General features: G+C 35.9%; 1 protein-coding gene across 1 annotated transcript in view; it reads right to left on the reverse strand.

Moving 5' to 3' along the window:
* The window catches only part of LOC102964925 (bifunctional heparan sulfate N-deacetylase/N-sulfotransferase 3), a 185,597-nt gene that overhangs the window by 114,478 nt on the left and 51,081 nt on the right, over positions 1 to 20,038 (reverse strand). Inside the window, 1 exon segment of the mRNA XM_007087621.3 lies at positions 5,131 to 5,218. Coding sequence (XP_007087683.3) covers positions 5,131 to 5,218 — 88 coding nt within the window.

Genomic DNA, 20,038 nt, shown 5'->3' on the forward strand with positions numbered 1-20,038 from the left:
TTTTGGTCTCTGACCTATAAATTCTTTTTGTTTTAATTTAGAAATTTATTTTATTTATTTATTTTTATAATTTATTGTCAAGTTAGTTAACATACAGTGTAGTTTTGGCTTCAGCGGTGGATTCCAGTGATCCATCACTTACCTACAACACCCAGTGCTCATCCCAACAAGTGCCCTTCTCAATGCCCATCACCCATTTTCCCTTCTCCCCCACCCCCCAACCCTGATCAACCCTCAGTTTGTTCTCTGTATCTAAGAGTCTCTTATGATTTGCCTTCCTCTCTGTTTGTAACTTATTTTTCCTTCCCTTCCCCTATGGTCTTCTGTTAAGTTTCTCAAATTCCACATATGAGTGAAAACATATGGTATCTGTCTTTCTCTGACTGACTTATTTCACTTAGCATAATACCTTCCAGTTCCGTCACATTGTTGCAAATGGCAAGATTTCAATATTTTTCTTTTCTTTTTTTAATGTTTATTTATTTTTGAGAGAGAGTGAGTGAGCAAGTGTGCTAGTGGCGGGCAGGACAGAGAGAGAAGGAGACACAGAATCTGAAGCAGGCTTCAGGCTCTGAGTGTCGGCACAGAGCTTGACGCAGGCTCGAACCACGAACTACAAGATCATGTTCTGAGCCAAAATCGCTTAACTGACTGAGCCACCCAGGAGCCCCAAGATTTCATTTTCCTTTGCTGAGTAGTATTCTGGATATATATATATATATATATATATATATATATATACACACACAGATATATATATATATTTTATATATATATTTCTGTATATATATATGTTATATATATTTCTGTGTGTGTGTATATATATATACACATATATATATATACATATATATGTATATATATATATATATACATATGTGTATATATATGTATATCTCACATCTTCTAATCCATTCATCATTTGATGGAAATTTGGGATCTTTCCATAATGGACTCTAAATTCTAACCCAGATAAACAACTCCAAATTCAGAGCCCTTAACTATCATTCATTGACCAAATTTGGATTTTAGAAATAAGATCATCATTTACGAATTCGATATAATATTGCTTTTCACATTGTTAATTAATTCTGTAATATAGTTAGAATTTACCAAGACTGCTGGTTCTCCATGATCTGGGGAAATATACAAACCTAAAGTATCTATAGATAAGGGGAAGGAACCTTTTGCAATTCAGCTTCCTTTATCAAGGATTGCCAATTAAATATTAAAAATGCAATTTATCTAATGCATAAGACTTGGGCTCTGCCTGATCTAAAGTTAAGACTGTTTTTGGCACTTAACTAGCTGTATGACCTTAGGCCCCTCTAAGTTTCTATGTTCTTATCTAGAAACAGGGTAACATAATCTTTAACTCCTAGGATTCATTGAGAAGGTACATGAAAAGTGATTAGCTAAGTACCTAGAATGTGGTGCTGCTCACTAGAAGGGAACTATGATTTTATTTCCTTAATCTCTTTACTTCTCAAAAAATCCACAAATGCTTCGAAAACTAAATATATATCAAACAAGATGGAACCTCTTCCTGAAAGAAAGTCTTACTATTATGATAGTGCTATTTTTCTCCTTCCCTTTGAGATTGAATAAAATAGAATTTTTAATAGGATAAGGAATTACATATTTAGAAAGACAATATAATTCAATTAAACTTTACAATATCTAATTTTTGAAAGATTAGGAGTATTAAACTTTACATCTGTTCCTACTAAAAAATGACTTTATTGGTTTTAGATAAGCCTAGCTAAGTTGTGTGGAAGCTTTCATATCATACGCAGATAACAAGATCCCTTCAAGCCTTGGCCTTAGCTTTCTCCTGTGTTCTACTTTCTTTGGCTTAAGTAGTGGCCATTCTTCTGTGAGCTGTGGGAAATGCCCACGTAGGGGAAAAGGACAAATATTTCAGAAACAAAAAAGAAGGAGAGCAATGGCTAGAGTCAATCTTTCACATTCAGCATTAGGCAAAAAAATAAGTTGCCAGAAGTGTTTTCTTATTTCTATTTCTATTATGTTTGGGAAAGAAAGTTTCCAAGAGTGAATTTCTTTCACAATGCAATGTGGTAAAATTTTATTCTCTGACCTTGTTTCATATAAATACTAATAGTTAAATGGGATTTTACTTTCAGTCAATCATTTGTTCATTAATTCATTTTCAGTAGTCATTGTTCTAGTTGCTGGTGTTACAACAGTGAAGACTTCATGGAGTGCTCATTTTAGTAAGCGAAGAGATGCAACAGATAAATAACTTAAAGACAAAGTACACCCACTCATGATAAAACTCTTAGCAATCTAGGAATAGAAGGAGCTCCTTTAAGCTAATAAAGAGTGTCTACAAACTAGTCTGTTGAAAGAATTCCCCTTGAGAATAGGGGAAAAAAAACTATTGAAAGATTTCCCCTGACGTCAGGAATAAGACATGTGTCATCATCACCACTTTTACTTAATGTTGTACTGGAGAGCTAACCTAGTGCAATATAGGTAAGGAAAAAAATTCACAAGGCTCAGAAAGGAGGAAGGACTGTTTTAGTATCCAAAATTTTATATGGTTGTATAAATAGAAAATTTTAAAAAAGCCTACAAAGTACAGAATTAATAAGTGAACATAGCAAGGTTTCTGGATACAAGATCAGTACACAAAATTAATTGTATTTTTACACACCATCAACAAAGAAATGCAAAATGAAATAAAAAACAAGTCACCACTTGATATTGCATCAAAAAGCCCCACCAAGGAATGAATCTAAAAACAGTAAAAGTTTTATCAAGTGCAATTAAAGATGACCTAAAGGCATTCAAAGATTGGAAAACTCAATATTTAGGATGGCATTTCTACCACAAATTAATAGATTTAATGCAATCTTAATAAAAATTCTACTAATTTCTTTGTGGACATTGGTAAGCTGATTCTAAAAAGTTATATGAAAATGCACAGGGCCAAGAATTTCCAAGGCAATCTTGAAGAAGATGAGCAAAACTGGGTATTAGTATTAAGTATATTAGTATTAGTATTTATTAGCAGAAATTAGTATTAATTACAAAGGTACAGTAAACAAGATCATGTGACGTACACAAATAGATCCAATGAACAGGAGAGTGTAGAGTCCACATATATGGTTATATATGACAATGATGACACTGTGGTGGAGTGGGGAGAGGATGGTCACTTAATACTTGGTGCCAATTAGATATCTTTGTGGAAGAAAGAAGGTATCTTGACCTCTATCTCATACATACAAAAAAATCAACTCCAGATGGATTTCAGATTTGTAAGTTGTAAGAACATAGAAGCATATTTTTATGATTTTATAGTATGCAAAAATATCTTTAAAAAGACACAAAAAATCGACCATACAGGAACAAAAAGATGAACTAGGCTACATTAAGTATTTTTGGTCATCGAAAAACACCATTAGGAATGTGAAAAGAAACCTGAAAAACAGGAGAATGTATATTTGCAACACACGTAACTGACGAAGGGCTCATTAAGAATGTATAAAGAAGAAAAAGAAAAAAATAATACATAAAGAATTTCTACAAATCAACAAGAAAAAGCAAGTAACCTAACAGAAAAAACATCTCAAATAGTTCACAAAAGAGGATCTCCAAATGGCCAATAAATATATGAAATAAGCTCAGTGTTACTGCTCATGAAAGAAATGTACATTAAAACCATAAAATATCTCTATGTGCTCACCAGAAAGGCTAAATTTAAAAAGACGAACAATATCAAATGTTAGTGAGAATGTGGAATAACAAGAAAACTCATACACTGTTGGGAATGAAAATCAGTACAACCATTTTGAAAACCTGGCATTTTTCTACTAAAGTTGACCATAAGTGTGCTATATAACTAAAAATTCTACCCCTAGTTGATAACCAAGAGAAAAAAAAATGGTTATGATCTCTGAAGGATAGGTACAAAAGTGTTCTTAACATGATTAGTCAAAAAAAGCCAAAAACTAGAAAAAAAACCCCAACATCTACATTGGAAAGGAATGGAATAAGGAAATTTTGATATATTCAAACAATGGAATGCTATAAAGCAATGAAAATGAAAGAATTACAACTATATACAATAATATGTGTAAAACCAGAATGATATTGAACAGGGACACCTGGGTGGCTCAGTCACTTAATAAAACAAGCTGGATACAAAAGAGCTGATACTGTATGATTCCTTTTACACACATCTCAAAGCCATGCAAAATAGTTTATGATATTAGAAGCCAGGATAGTGGTTTTCTTTGAGAGAGGCTAGTGACTGTGAGGAAGCACAAGGTAGGTGGGTGCGGGGATTCTGGTAGTATTCTCTCTCTTGATTTGTGCTGGTTTCTTAAAATTCATTGAGCACCACATTTACTACTTATTGCACTTTTATATATGTAAGTTATACTTCAGTAGAAAAGGAAGGCCATTATATAATAACATGATGAATAAATGTTCAAACCATAAACATTTTGTAAAGGTTAAAAAATGCTATCTTAAAGGGGCGCCTGGGTGGCTCAGTTGGTTAAGCATCCAACTTTGGCTCAGGTTATAATCTCACAGTTCTTGGGTTTGAGCCCCACGTCGGACTCTGCGCTGGCACCTGAGAGCCTGGAGCCTGCTTCAGATTCTGTCTCCCCCTCTCTCTCTGCCCTTCCCCCACTCGCACTCTGTCTCTCTCAAAAATAAATCAATAAACATTAAGAAAATGATATGCTAAATTGAATTGAATAATATGAGGAAAATAGAATAGGACAGAGACATGGAATGTAGGAAGAGGTAAGAAAAGGTGTCACAAAATTTATTTATTTATATTTATTTATTTATTATTTTAAATTTATTTAATTAAATTCAAATTAGTTAAAATGCAGTGTAGTATTGATTTCAGGAGTAGAACCCAGAGATTCATCACTTACATAGAACACCCAGTGCTCATCCCAACAAGTGCCCTCCTTAATGCCCATCATCCATTTAGCCCATTCCCTACCCACCTCCCCTCCAGCATCCCTCAGTTTGTTCCCTGTATTTAAGAATTTGTTATGGTTTGCCTTCCTCTCTGTTTTTATCTTATTTTTAAATACAGTGGTCAGAGAGGCCTTTGAGAGTAATTAACTGCCTTTTTCTTACCTGTATGGTAAAATTTTCCTGAAAATCCAAGGTTGAACGTAAAATTTGTGATTTGTGCACGCAAAAGATTCTGAGTGTCAAGCAGGGCCTGAAATACATAATTAAAAAACAAAAATCAGGTTAGAAAATGTCATTGAGAAGTTTTAAAAGATATCTTCCTTTTGCATTCAAAGGGTAAAACTACTCCTTTATACATGAGAGAATTAAATGATGGAAAGTAGTGTCTTTACCAATTTACAACCGGAGAGATGCTTTCAAGATAACATAAACATATACACATATTTATCCTTCAGCTTGCAATAAATTAGCAAAAAGTGTCAGCTAGAAAAAGGAAGTTACATGAAAAGTTTATTCTGCATGTATTAAAGGAACTGTTATCTAGTACATAAAATATATCTCCTTTCATTTCTCAGGGCCATATATCACCAATTGTCAAAAGAAGGACACTCTTGAAGTGAAACTATGCAAGAACATATGTTGAAAGGAAACATTGTTATTTCTCAGATATGCCTTTGGTCTTCAAAATCCAAGACTTTTCAATCTTTAAGTCTTAGATTCCCACAAGGCAGTGATTGTTCTTCAAAAGAGGATATCATGATAAAGTAAATCTCTACTTCGGCCTTTCATTAAAAAACAAACAAACAGGGGCGCCTGGGTGGCTCAGTCGGTTGAGCGGCTGACTTCGGCTCAGGTCACGATCTCGCGGTCCGTGAGTTCGAGCCCCGCGTCCGGCTCTGTGCTGACAGCTCAGAGCCTGGAGCCTGTTTCGGATTCTGTGTCTCCCTCTTTATGACCCTCCCCGTTCATGCTCTGTCTCTCTCTGTCTCAAAAATAAATAAACATTAAAAAAACAAACAGCCCTACTTTTGAAGGTAAAACTTTTTAAAACAGAGTTTTAATTATTACATCTTATAAAGTATTTACCATGCTACGAATTAAAAAAAAAAAATTTAAGGCTATTTATATTGAGAGCGATAGAGACAGTGTGAGCAGGGGACGAGCAGAAAGAGAGGGAGAGAAGGAAAATCCCAAGCAGGCTCTGAACTGTCAGGACAGAGCTCGATGTGGGACTCAAACTCATGAAATCATGAGATCATGACCTGAACTGAAACCGAGAATCGGATGCTTAACTGACTGAACCACTCAGGCACCCTCATGCTATGAATTTTTAATGGACTTCTTTTCTTTCTGCTCCTTCTTTTCTTCCTCATTATTTAAATTCCTATTCTTATATTTCTTTTCTCCCTGCCACCCTCCCTACACAGACAACTAGGCAGAAAGTAACACTATAGACTAGATTTGTGAAAGATCTTAGTTAATAACTTATTTTACGCATGAGGAAACTGAGGAGAAATGAGTTGCCCATTTTCACAGGTAAAATTAGTGGTAAATTGTAGACTAAGGATATAGATTGCCTGATTCCATATTAGGTACCCCTTTTCCCACTTTCCATAGTTACAACTGGGTCCACAATAAAATCTTCTTATTTTAGCAGCATAGCTGACACCTGGAAGCCTTGCCCCATCATGTTCAAGGTCTCAGTCTTTATTGGGGAGCTAAATAGATACACCTTTTATTCAGAGATTATCCCTTATCTGTGGACATAAGTGATTCTCCTTATTGTGTAAAAACAGAGGAAGAGGACTTCTGAATCTCTATTTAAATTCGTCTGGCCAATGGTAATTTTCCAAAATTTAGGTATCCAAGTCTTCTTTTTCTATCACTGCTCTGTTTACATGAACAACTTACTTTGACTGAACAACTGAACCATAAAATATGTGGGTCCTGAGGGCACTCAAAGATAGAAGACACGTTTGTTTGTGGATTTCCACACCTAAGTATAGAAACAAAGGGTTAATCATGGCAATGTCATTAGGGACAGGTTAGATTCTGTCATTGCAAGGCCTGGGCATGGATTGGACAGGGAAAGGAGAATTTGGCCAGCTCAGCAGTGACAAAGTGAGTAATGGGACACAGAATCTTATTGTGTAAAGGGGTGGGGAGTGGTGCTGCCTGGATGTAGGGTGTGAGACTTTCTCATTCTGTCCTTATGGAAGGAACATAAGGTATAGAATAGGAAGGTATGGATTTATTTATTTATTTATTTATTCACTTAATTAAAGTTTATTTATTTATTTTGAGAGAGAGAGGGCACGAACTGTGAGATCATGACCTGAGCTGAAACCAAGAGTTGGACGCTTAACTGACTGAGCCACCCAGGTGCCCCGGAAGGTATGGATTTAAATGCCAGCTCAGGGACTTATCGTGAAGTCATGTAAGACTTGGGAGTCAGATTCCCTCAGCTGAAATTCTGGATCTGTCTCTATTCAGTATTGGGCATGCTATTAACATTTTTAGACCTCAGACTCATCACATGTAAAGTATGAATAATAATAATTACCTCAAAGCACAGTTGTGAGGGTTACATGCTTTTATGCTCTTGACATAGTGACTGGCATATAATAGGTGGTCAACAATGATTAGTTCCTGCTCCTCTCTTATTGCTGCTGCTACTATCAGTACTATTAATAAGATTGTTGTTATTGTTAGTGATGTTAGACAATTTATATTCTCTGAAATTTTCTCTTCATTTGTTAGAGTGAAGATAATTATCTAACTCACAAAGTTGTGATGAGGATTCTAAAAGGGATAATATATGTAGGAGTGCTTGACAAGCTTTTTAAAAAAGCGGCCTAAAGTATTAGGTGTTGATAAGTTATCAGCAATTATATATTTTATGTATATCATTATATATTACTAATAATTATGTCATCTATTTGTCTCATTAGTTAAAAGTTGTTTTCCTCATTTCTCATTTTATTTGTCTTCAGTCTCCTCTAGGCTTCCCTCTTCCCTTCTTTTTCATTTCTTCTCCCCATTTGAATATTCTAGCTAGCTCTTCTTATTGTTCCTTCCCGTTAGATCTTTTCTTCTTCTTTATACATCTTACTTACTTCATTTATTCATTTTACTCACTTTATTCAATGGTTAAAGTATAGATTTGAAATTCATTTTAAAATAATTTCTTATGTGTTCAATGCTTTAACCTTAAAGTTGGAAGTTTTTTCTTTTTGTCTCTTTGAAAAAGTCTTTAGCTAACCTTGAGCTTTGCTATATGACCCTTGATTGCCTTTTAAAACTAATCTTTACAATACTTGATAAGAAAGCAAACAAACAAACAAACCTAGCTTGTTCTTTGGCCTTTGAAGCTAAATAATGTACCTGTGAACTAACCTCTAAATCAACTAGAATACATTGATTCAAATTATTGAACTAGCCATGATTATGCAGATTTGAGTTGGCATTTTACACATTTATCTGACATTCTAGAAACAAACACTAAAACACATAAAAGATATACTGAAACAGACAGTAGATACTACATTATGCCTATATCTGGGGAAGAGGGAAATTTATTTCTAGAGGATATTTTATATACTTAAGCCATAATATTTCTTATCTCTTATACTGTTGTTTTTAGAAGCCAGATTTTGGGGGGGGGGGTATATGAAAACAATGTTATATGTTTATCCACTATTCCATCTTTTCAAAATAGGCTTCTGAAGTGCTAGAAGCTAGAACACCCAGCAATGTTCTTAGATTATATCCTTTTCATTGAACTCTTCATTGCTAGAATGATTTTATTCAGCATTAGTCTATTTAAAACTGAGCTAGTCTATTATTACTATGAACAAAGTATTATAAAAATCATATAAATGATTTTTTGCTTTATTCTCTATGTGCAACATGTCAAAAATGCTGTGATAATATCTAGAAGTATAATCATGATAAGCCAAATCAGTGTTCTCATATCAAATTCAGAAAACCAAATGCATTTTGGGCAGGCAAACCCTCTCATGTGTAGAGTATGTTGGTCACGGAGGAGGTAAAGAATCACAACCACCTGCAGAGGTACCATTCAGTGGTCTCCTCCAATCCAAGAACCCTAGGAACAGATTTCTATTGTCAGAAATAGTTTGATTATTGAAAAATGGTACTTGTATTTTTAACTGTTCCGAAACTTTGTATATAATTAGCAAGGTAATCTACAATTCCAGGCATCAGTAATTACTTTTAAAATAAAACACTACTAACCTTACACCTAAAGGAGCTAGAAAAAGAACAGCAAATAAAGCCTATGCCAGCAGAAGAAGGGAAATAACAAAGATTAGAGCAGAAATGAACGATATATAAACAACAACAACAACAAAACCAGTAGAGGGGCGCCTTGGTGGCTCTGTTGGTTAAGCATCTGGCTTTGGCTAAGGTCATGACCTTGCAGTTTGTGAGTTTGAGCCCCACATTGGGCTCTGCGCTGACAAATCTCAGAGCCTGCAGCCTGCTTCAGATTCTGTGTCTCCCTCTGTCTCTCTCTGCCCCTCCCCTGCTCACACTTTGTCTCTCTCTCTCTCAAAAATGAATAAACTTCAAACAAACAAACAAACAAACAAACAAACAAACAGTAGAACAGATCAACAAAACTAAGAGCTGGTTCTTGGAAAGATTTAACAAAATTGATAAACCCCAAGCCAGACTTATCAAAAAGGAAAGAGAAAGGAACCAAACAGATAAAATCACAAATGAAAAAGAGATCACAACCAACACCATAGAAATACAATTATAAGACAATACTATGAAATATTATATGCCAACAAAACTGGGAAATCTGGAAGAAATGGACAAATTCCTAGAAACATACAAGCTACCAAAACTGAAACAGGAAAAAAATAGAAAATTTGACAGACCCATTATCAGCAAAGAAATTGACTCAGTAATCAAAAATCTCCCAACAAATCTGTGCCAAAAGGTTTCCCAGGGGAATTCTACCAGACATTTAAACAAGAGTTAATATCTATTCTCAAACTGTTCAAAAAAATAGAAATGGAAGGAAAGCTGCCAACCTCATTCTATGAGGCCAGCATTACCTTGATTCCAAAACCAGACAAAGACCCCTCTAAAAAGGAGAATTATAGGCCAATATCCCTGATGAACCTGGATGCAAAAATTCTCAAAAAGATACTAGCAAATTGAATCCACTAGTACATTAAAAGAATTATTCACCATGATCAAGTGGGATTTATTCCTGGGCTGCAGGGCTGGCTCAGTATTCACAAATCAATGTGATATACCACATTACTAAAAGAAAGGATAAGAACAATATGATCTTATCAATAGATGAAGAAAAAGCATTTGACAAAATACAGCATTGTTCCTTGATAAAAATCCTCAAGAAAGTAGGGATAGAAAGACTATACCTCAACATCATAAAGGCCATATGTGAAAAACCCACAGATAATATCTTCCTCAATGGGGAAAAATTGAGAGCTTTTCCTCTGTGGTCAGGAACATGACAGGGATATCCACCATCACCAGTGTTGTTCAACATAGTACTGGAAGTCCTAGCCACAGCAATCAGACAACAAAAATAAATAAAAGGCATACAAACTGGAAAAAATGAAGTAAAACTCTCACTCTTCACAGATGACGTGATATTTGATGTGGAAAACCCAAAAGAGTCCAACAGAAAACTGCTAGAACTGATACGTGAATTCAGCAACGTTGCAAGATATAAAATCAATGTACAGATCGGTTGCATTTCTAGACACCAATAATGAAGCAGCAGAAAGAGATATCAAGAAATCGATCCTATTTACAATTGCACCCAAAACTGTCAGATACCAAGGAATAAACCTCACCAAAGAGGTATGCTGAAAACTATAGAAAGCTTAATGAAAGAAATTGAAGAAGACACAAAGAAATAGAAAAGCATGCCATGTTCATGGATTGGAAGAACAAATATCGTTAAAATGTCGATAGTACCCAAAGCAGTCTACACATTCAGTGCAATCCCTATCAAAATAACACCAGCGTTCTTCATAGAGCTAGAACAAACAATTCTAAAATTTGTATGGAACCACAAAAGACCCTGAATAGCTGAGGTAATGTTTAAAAGGAAATCCAAAGATGGAGGCATCACATTTCCAGACTTCAAGCTGTATTACAAAGCTGTAATCATCAAACAAAATGGTACTGGCACAAAACTAGAGACAGAGATCAATGGAACAGAATAGAGAACCCAGAAATGGACTCACAAATGTATGGCCAACTAATCTTCAACAAAGCAGGAAAGAATATCCAATGGGAAAGAGTCTTCACAAATGGTATTGGCAAAACGGGACGACAACGTGCAGAAGAATGAAACTGGACCACTTTCTTACACCATACACAAAAATATATTCAAAATGGATGGAAGGCCTAAATGTAAGACAGAAAACCATCAAAATCCTAGAGGAGAAAACAGGCAGCAACCTCTTTGACTTTGGTTGCAGCAGCTTCTTACTAGACATGCCTCTGGAGGCAAGGGAAACAAAAACAAAAATGAACTATTGGGACCTCATCAAGATAAAAAGCTTCTGCACAGCAAAGGAAACAATCAACAAAACTAAAAGGCAACTTTTAGAATGGGAGAAGATATTTTCAAATCACATATCAGATAAAGGGTTAGTATCCAAAAATCTATAAAGAAATTACCAAATTCAATACCCAAAAATGACAAATAATCCAGTGAAGAAAGGGGCAGAAGACCTGAATAGACACTTTTCCAAAGACATCCAGATGGCTAACTGACACATGAAAAGATGGTCAACATCACTCATCATCAGGGAAATACAAATCAAAATCACACTGAAATACCACCTCACGCTGGTCAGAGTGGCTAAAATTAACAAGGCAGGCAACAACAGATGCTGGTGTGGATGTGGAGAAACAGGAACCCTCTTGCACTGTTGGTGGGAATGCAAACTGGTGCAGCCACTCTGGAAAACAGTGTGGAGGGTCCTGAAAAAATTAAAAATAGAACTACTCTATGACCCATCAATTGCACTACTAGGTATTTATCCAGAAGATACAAAAATGATGACTCGGAAGGGCACATGCACCCTAATGCTATCAGCAACAGCCAAATTATGGAAGGAGCCCAAATGTCCCTTGACTGATGAATGGATAAAAAGGATGTGGTGTGTATGTATACACACACACACACACACACACACACACACAGACATTGGAATTTTACTTGGCTCAAAAAGAATGAGATCTTACCATTTGCAACATTGTGGATGAAACTAGAGGGTATTATACTAAGTGAAATAGGTCAGGGAAAGACAAATATATGATTTCACTCATATGTGGAATTTAAGAAACAAAACAGATAAACATAGAGGAAGGGAAGGAAAAATAAGATAAAAAGAGAGAGGGAGGCAAACCATGAAAGACTCTCAAATACAGAGAACAAACTCAGGGTGGCTGGAGAAGCGGTGGGTGGAGGGATGGGCTAAATGGGAGATGGGCGTTAAGGAGGGCACTTGTTGGGATGAGCACTGGGTGTTACATGAAAGTGATGAGTCACTAAATTCTACTCCTGAAACCAATACTACGCTATATATTAAGTAACTTGAATTTAAATAAATAAAAAATAAATAAAATAACACATTACTTTTTCTAGTTAAAAAAATTAAAATCACTAATAAATCCACCTTTTAAGGCAAATTAATATTATGATGAATTCTTTCCTAATTTTACCAATAACTACATATACCTAAGTATAGACAGATATATAGATATATAGGTAAGTGAGATTAGAGCCATGAGGCAAAAATTAGAACTGTACCTATTATTACTAAAAATACAGAGTTTTGAATTTTGCTTTTGTCATCTAATAGTACATTCTGAGCTTTCTCTGGTCACATTAACTTCCCCAAACCAAATTTGTTAATGGGTGCAGAATACTGCAACAAATTGGTACCTTATAATTAACCATTTCATCTTACTGTTGTATGTTTTGGCTGTTTATATTTTTTGTCTAATATAAATACTGCTCTGTGTACCAATACATATTTATATACCAATGAAGTAGCCATTTCTGCAGGAGATAAGAAGATAAGAATAATTCTGTTTATTCTTTGGCAAACAAAACAACTTTCCAGCAAATTTGAAGATGCTCATGAAAGCATTAAAAGAGAACATAATATTCAGTTAAAATTACAAGAGAATTGCACAATGAATATAGTTTAACATGAAAATTTGACTATTTTCAAAATGATTCTTTCAAATCTTGAATCTATATGCTACCCCACTAACTTAGTTTTTTGAGGCTTCATTCTACAAAGCCAAAAACACGTGCAGGCATTAAAAGATCTAGTTGAAGGCCAAGAAGATCTAATTTAAAGACATTGAGCTCTGAGAACTAAGCAAAATGGGAGCTTTTATATATCTTTGGATTTTCTCCAACTTCCCTTAACAGAATGAATATATCAATTAAAGTAAATCAATGAGACGAAGTTTAAAAATAACTGCAAAAACGTTTTATATGGAGATTCATGTTAGTATTCATTACAGTGTGACATTCTTTGAGGGAACATTTGCTAATTTTGTGTTTCTTATCTATGCTTCACAGATAATATTTTGACCTGTTTCCTCTTTTATAAGGTAACTGAAGGAGTGGGTGAGCCAAATTAAAACTGGGGAAGAAAGTTTAGTGCTGAGTGTGGTTTTTTAGCAGCAGGCACAGATAGTGTTTCAGCACAGAATTTTTAGAGTTAACATTTTCCTAATCAAACATTTCCTAAATATAAATATATACAATGTATCTGTATCTCATAAAGTAAATGAGAACAATTAGGCAGCTAATTGCAAAATCTTGTATCTATCTATGTATCTATCCACACACAAACATGCACACTCAGGCATCACAGGTATATAATGTAAAAGATCATTATTCCCATTTCAGACACAATAGACATGATTTACATAAAGTGACTTTCCCCTAGTCATAATTAAGTGTTGAAGAAGTGATTCAAACAAGGATTTGGATTGCAAAGCTCACTGCTTCTGTTGTCCATAGAAAGAACAAGGATACTAACACTGAACACTCTTACCACTGGCATACAGAGCCACTGGTGACAAAATCCACTAGAAGGAAATAAGGGATGGCTTTTTGTATCACTTTAGCCAACTAATTGTCACTCTTAGTTTCCAAATCCTAAAGGAATGAGGGGGATGGGAAGACTAGATTGGTCAGTGAATACCCAGCCAAACTAGGATTGTTTATCTACTGGCATGCATATTAAAGAACAGTCACTCAGTGCACCCTGTGTGGAGCTGGACAGTAGGATGCTGAAGGGCTTTAACGCCATAGCTGGCACCTTGGTCTCCTTACCAGTATAGAACTAGAAAGGCTTTCTATAGAAGACCTGTTCTCAGACCAGAAAAACACCGAAATTTGCTGAAAACAGTTAGCTAGGCATAATATTAGAGTGAAGGCATCTTGCACAATTAGAGGGAAGACAGCTTTAGAGGAAAACAATGAGCAATAAAGCCAGGACCAACTACATTACTTGACCTGCCTATGAAGTGACACTGAGGTTGGAAATCAGAAGGAGATGCAGGCATGTTGGGTAGGCCAGTGTAGTACATAAGATTTGGCCACTTGTTGTAACAGTATTTAAACTCTCTTGACAAGGAACTGGTAGACCTAGAGCTGTACTACCTGACAGTAACATTCCTAATGGTAAATCAATCATTCAGTGTTTAGTTGACTGTTTTCTAAATTTGAAGTCTACGCACAAAAAGGGGGAAACTATATCCTGCTAACTTAAAATATAAATACCAAAGGTGGGAGTGTGTTTTCTACATTTTACATGAGCCTCATCACATTTGGGAAAATGGATATGGAACTTTCAGCTGGGAATTTGCTAAGTATAGTCAGGTGTTTTAAAGATTATCCTGCTTATTACTGACATTACATTAAGTCATGGCCACCATATGCTGAATGTTTAGACCTTGAGTGTGGCCTCACGAACATGGGCATGATTAATGAACAGCAGGTTTGGAATCAGAATGCGGTAGGAGTCTGACTCTGCCATTTGACTACTCCACAAGTCTGGACAAGTTTTTGAACCTCTCAGATCAGTTTCCTTCTCTGGGAAATAGTGACAACAATATACTGCTCATGGGTTAGGTATAAAGATCACATGGGAAAATGGATATACGGCCCTAAAACCTTTCCTAGCACATGGAGGTGGAGTTTTAGCTCTGTGGATGGAATCATTTCTCCCTTCCTCTGAACCTTATCCTAAATCAGGCATATGCCTAAAATTTTAAATGGTATTTTCAAATTGGACCTTAGTACTTTCAGGGATGTCTAATCAGCACTGAGGATTTTAAGCAAAAGAGGAAGATGATGCAAGTAGCTATATCACAGTAACTTTTACAAGGCTTTGTATTCCTTTCTGAGTGAATTCTTCATTCTCCCACTCAACGTTCAGGTATTTTATTGTTTGTATTGCCGTTTGTATTGCCGAAACAGATTAAGGACAAAGGTTTGTGTGAAAGTCAAGGAGAAAATAGTTACATAGTAATCTTAAATTATTTCTGTTACATACTTACACTGGTACAGAGCATACATTATACATAACCTCTAAATTATACAGATGAGAGATGGTTTTGCTAGAACATTTGTTGACACAAAAGTGGCAAATAATGATATGTGAGTGGGAAAATAAAGAACAATTAAGTATGTGCTATTCTCACTAAGTGTTCACTTGAAATTGTTATGCATATTCTATTCAGTTTATGGTTGATATACTAAAGTAGTCAAAATATTAATGTACTTAAAAAAGGAAATAAACATAAAAAGTAGTTCAGTTTAGGGGCACCTGGGTGGTTCAGTCGGTTAAGCGCCCAACTTCGGCTCATGTCACAATCTCATGGTTTGTGAGTTTGAGTCTGGCCTCGGGCTCTTTGCTGACAGCTCGGAGCCTGGAACCTGCTTCAGATTCTGGGTCTCCCTCTCTGTGCCCCGCCCCTGCTCAAACTCTGCCTCTCTCTCCCTCTCTCAAAAACAAACATTAAAAAAATTTTTTTAAAAAGTAGTTCAGTTTCTTACAATATGGTATCTCTAGGAAAATGTAAGCTATATCTCACACATTCAGTTATAGACAAAAAGGTTTTTACGAGTTGTAAAAAACATAATTTTGATGCCTTAATAATTTAAAATACTTGCTTTTAGCAGCAAAGCAGAAAAGGAAGCATAGCTCTAGGATGCCATATGAGGGGACTGAGGCATGTCAACCCACTTACTATTATTTCATAGTAAATTAGATTTCCACTAATTGTTGCAGAGGTATGTTGGAAATCCCTTAAATACCATATTTGCTTTTCTTTTTTTTTTTTTAATTAAGTTTTTAAAAATTTTAATGCCAGTATAATTAACATATAGTGTTATATTAGTTTCAGGTGTACAATATAGTGACTCAACACTTCTGTACATTACTCAGTGCTCATCATGATAAGTGCACTCTTTAATCCCCATCACCTATGTCACCCACCCCCCCAACAACCTCCCCTCTGGTAACCATCACTTTGTTCTCTATAGTTAAGAGTCTGTATCTTGAATTCTCTCTCTCTCTCTCTCTCTCTTTCTCTCTCTTTTCCTTTGCTTGTTTTGTTTCTTAAATTCCACATGTGAGTAAAATCATATGACATTTGTCTTTCTCTGACTGACTTATTTCACTTAGCATAATACTCTCTAGCTACATCCATGTCATTGAAAATGGCAAGATTTCGTTCTTATATTTTGTGGCTGAGTAATATTCCATTTACATATATACCACCTCATTTTTAAATTTTTTTAAGTTTATTTATTTATTTTTGGCAGAGAGACAGAGCAAGTGGGGGAGGGGCAGAGAGAGAAGGAGAGAGAGAATCCCAAGCAGGCTCCACACTGTCAGCACAGAGCCCAATGTGGGTCTCAAAATCACAAAATGTGAGATCATGACCTGCGATGAAACCAAGAGTCACTTAGCCTACTAAGCCACCCAAGTGCCCCTATACCACCTCATTTTTTTTTTAATATGAAATTTATTGTCAAATTGGTTTCCATACAACACCCAGTGCTCATCCCAAAAGGTGCCCTCCTCAATACCTATCACCCACCCTCCCCTTCCTCTCATCCCCCATCAACCCTCAGTTTATTCTCAGTTTTTAAGGGTCTCTTATGTTTTGGCTGCCTCTCTCTCTAACTTTTTTTTTTTTCCTTCCCCTCCCTCATGGTCTTCTGTTAAGTTTCTCAGGATCCACATAAGAGTGAAAACATAAGGTATCTGTCTTTCTCCGACTGACTTATTTCACTTAACATAACACTCTCCAGGTCCATCCACGTTGCTACAAAAGGCCAGATTTCATTCTTTCTCATTGCCACGTAGTATTCCATTGTGTATATAAACCACAATTTATTTATCCATTCATCAGTTGATGGACATTTAGGGTCTTTCCATAATTTGGCTATTGTTGAAAGTGCTGCTATAAACATTGGGGTACAAGTGCCCCTATACATCAGCACTCCTGTATCCCTTGGGTAAATTCTAGCAGTGCTATTGCTGGGTCATAGGGTAGATCTATTTAATTTTTTGAGGAACCTCCACACTGTTTTCCAGAGCGGCTGCACCAGTTTGCATTCCCACCAACAGTGCAAGAGGGTTCCTGTTTCTCCACATCCTTGCCAGCATCTATAGTCTCCTGATTTGTTCATTTTAGCCACTCTGACTGGCATGAGGTATAACACCTCATTTTTATTTATTCATCAGTCAGTGGACATTTGGGCTGTTTCCACAATTTGGCTATTGTGGATACAATTGTAGATAATGCTCCTGCTGTAAACACTGGGGCCACATGTATGGCTTTGAATTAGTATTTTTGTATTCTTTTAGTAGTATAATTGCTGGATCATAGTATAGTTCCATTTTAACTTTTTAAGGAACCTGCACACTGTTTTCCAGAGTGGCTACACTAGTTTGCATTTCCACTAACAGTGCAAGAGGGTTCCCCTTTCTCCACATCCTCACCAACACCCGTTGTTTCTTGTGTTGTTGATTTTAGCGATTCTGAGAGGTGTGAGGTGATATTTTATTGTAGTTTTGTTTTGCATTTCCCTAATGATAAGTGATGTTGAAAATCTTTTCATGTTTGTTGGCTATATGTACGTCATCTTTGGAAATGTCTGTTCATGTCTTCTCCCCATTTTTAATTGGATTATTTGTTTTTTGGGTGTTGAGTTGTATCAGTTCTTTATATATTTTGAATACTAACCCTTTATCATTAATGTCATTTGCAAATATCTTCTATCATTCCAAAAGTTGCCTTTTAGTTTCGTTGATTATTTCTTTCACTGTGCAGAAGCTTTTTGTTTTGATGTAGTCCCAATAGTTTATTTTTGTGTTTGTTTTGCTTGCCTCAGGATACATGTCTAGAAAGAAGTTGCTAAGGCCAATATCAAAGAAGTTACTGCCTCCGTTCTCTTCTAGGATTTTTGATGGTTTTCTGTCTTACATTTAGGTCTTCCATCCATTTTGAATATATTTTTGTGTATGGTGTAAGAAAGTGGTCCAGTTTCATTCTTCTGCACGTTGTTGTCCCGTTTTGCCAATACCATTTGTGAAGACTCTTTCCCATTGGATATTCTTTCCTGCTTTGATGAAGATTAGTTGGCCATACATTTGTGAGTCCATTTGTGGGTTCTCTATTCTGTTCCATTGATCTCTGTCTCTAGTTTTGTGCCAGTACCATTTTGTTTGATGATTACAGCTTTGTAATACAGCTTGAAGTCTGGAAATGTGATGCCTCCATCTTTGGATTTCCTTTTAAACATTACCTCGGCTATTCGGGGTCTTTTGTGGTTCCATACAAATTTTAGAATTGTTTGTTCTAGCTCTATGAAGAACGCTGGTGCCCTACAAGAGATCCTAAGGGGGATCCTGTGAGACAAAGTACCAGAGACATCACTACAAGCATAAAACATACAGACATCACAATGACTCTAAACCCATATCTTTCTATAATAACACTGAATGTAAATGGATTAAATGCACCAACTAAAAGACATAGGGTATCAGAATGGATAAAAAAACAAGACCCATCTATTTGCTGTCTACAAGAGACTCATTTTAGATCTGAGGACACCTTTAGATTGAGAGTGAGGGGATGGAGAACTATTTATCATGCTCCTGGAAGCCAAAAGAAAGCTGGAGTAGCCATACTTATATCAGACAAACTAGACTTTAAATTAAAGGCTGTAACAAGAGATGAAGAAGGGCATTATATAATAATCACAGGGTCTATCCACCAGGAAGAGCTAACTATTATAAATGTCTATGCGCCAAATACCCGAGCCCCCAGATATATAAAACAATTACTCATAAACATAAGCAACCTTATTGATAAGAATGTGGTCATTGCAGGAGACTTTAACACCCCACTTACAGAAATGGATAGATCATCTAGACACACAGTCAATAAAGAAACAAGGGCCCTGAATGATACATTGGATCAGATGGACTTGGCAGATATATTTAGAACTCTGCATCCCAAAGCAACAGAATATACTTTCTTCTCGAGTGCACATGGAACATTCTCCAAGATAGATCATATACTGGGTCACAAAACAGCCCTTCATAAGTTTACAAGAATTGAAATTATACCATGCATACTTTCAGACCACAATGCTATGAAGCTTGAAATCAACCACAGGAAAAAGTCTGGAAAACCTCCAAAAGCATGGAGGTTAAAGAACACCCTACTAACGAATGAGTGGGTCAACCAGGCAATTAGAGAAGAAATTAAAAAATATATGGAAACAAACGAAAATGAAAATACAACAATCCAAACGCTTTGGGATGCAGCGAAGGCAGTCCTGAGAGGAAAATACATTGCAATCCAGGCCTATCTCAAGAAACAAGAAAAATCCCAAATACAAAATCTAACAGCACACCTAAAGGAAATAGAAGCAGAACAGCAAAGGCAGCCTAAACCCAGCAGAAGAAGAGAAATAATAAAGATCAGAGCAGAAATAAAC

The sequence above is a fragment of the Panthera tigris genome, chromosome B1 (genome assembly GCF_018350195.1).
Source record: "Panthera tigris isolate Pti1 chromosome B1, P.tigris_Pti1_mat1.1, whole genome shotgun sequence".
In the NCBI taxonomy this organism is placed as follows: Eukaryota; Metazoa; Chordata; class Mammalia; order Carnivora; family Felidae; genus Panthera; species Panthera tigris.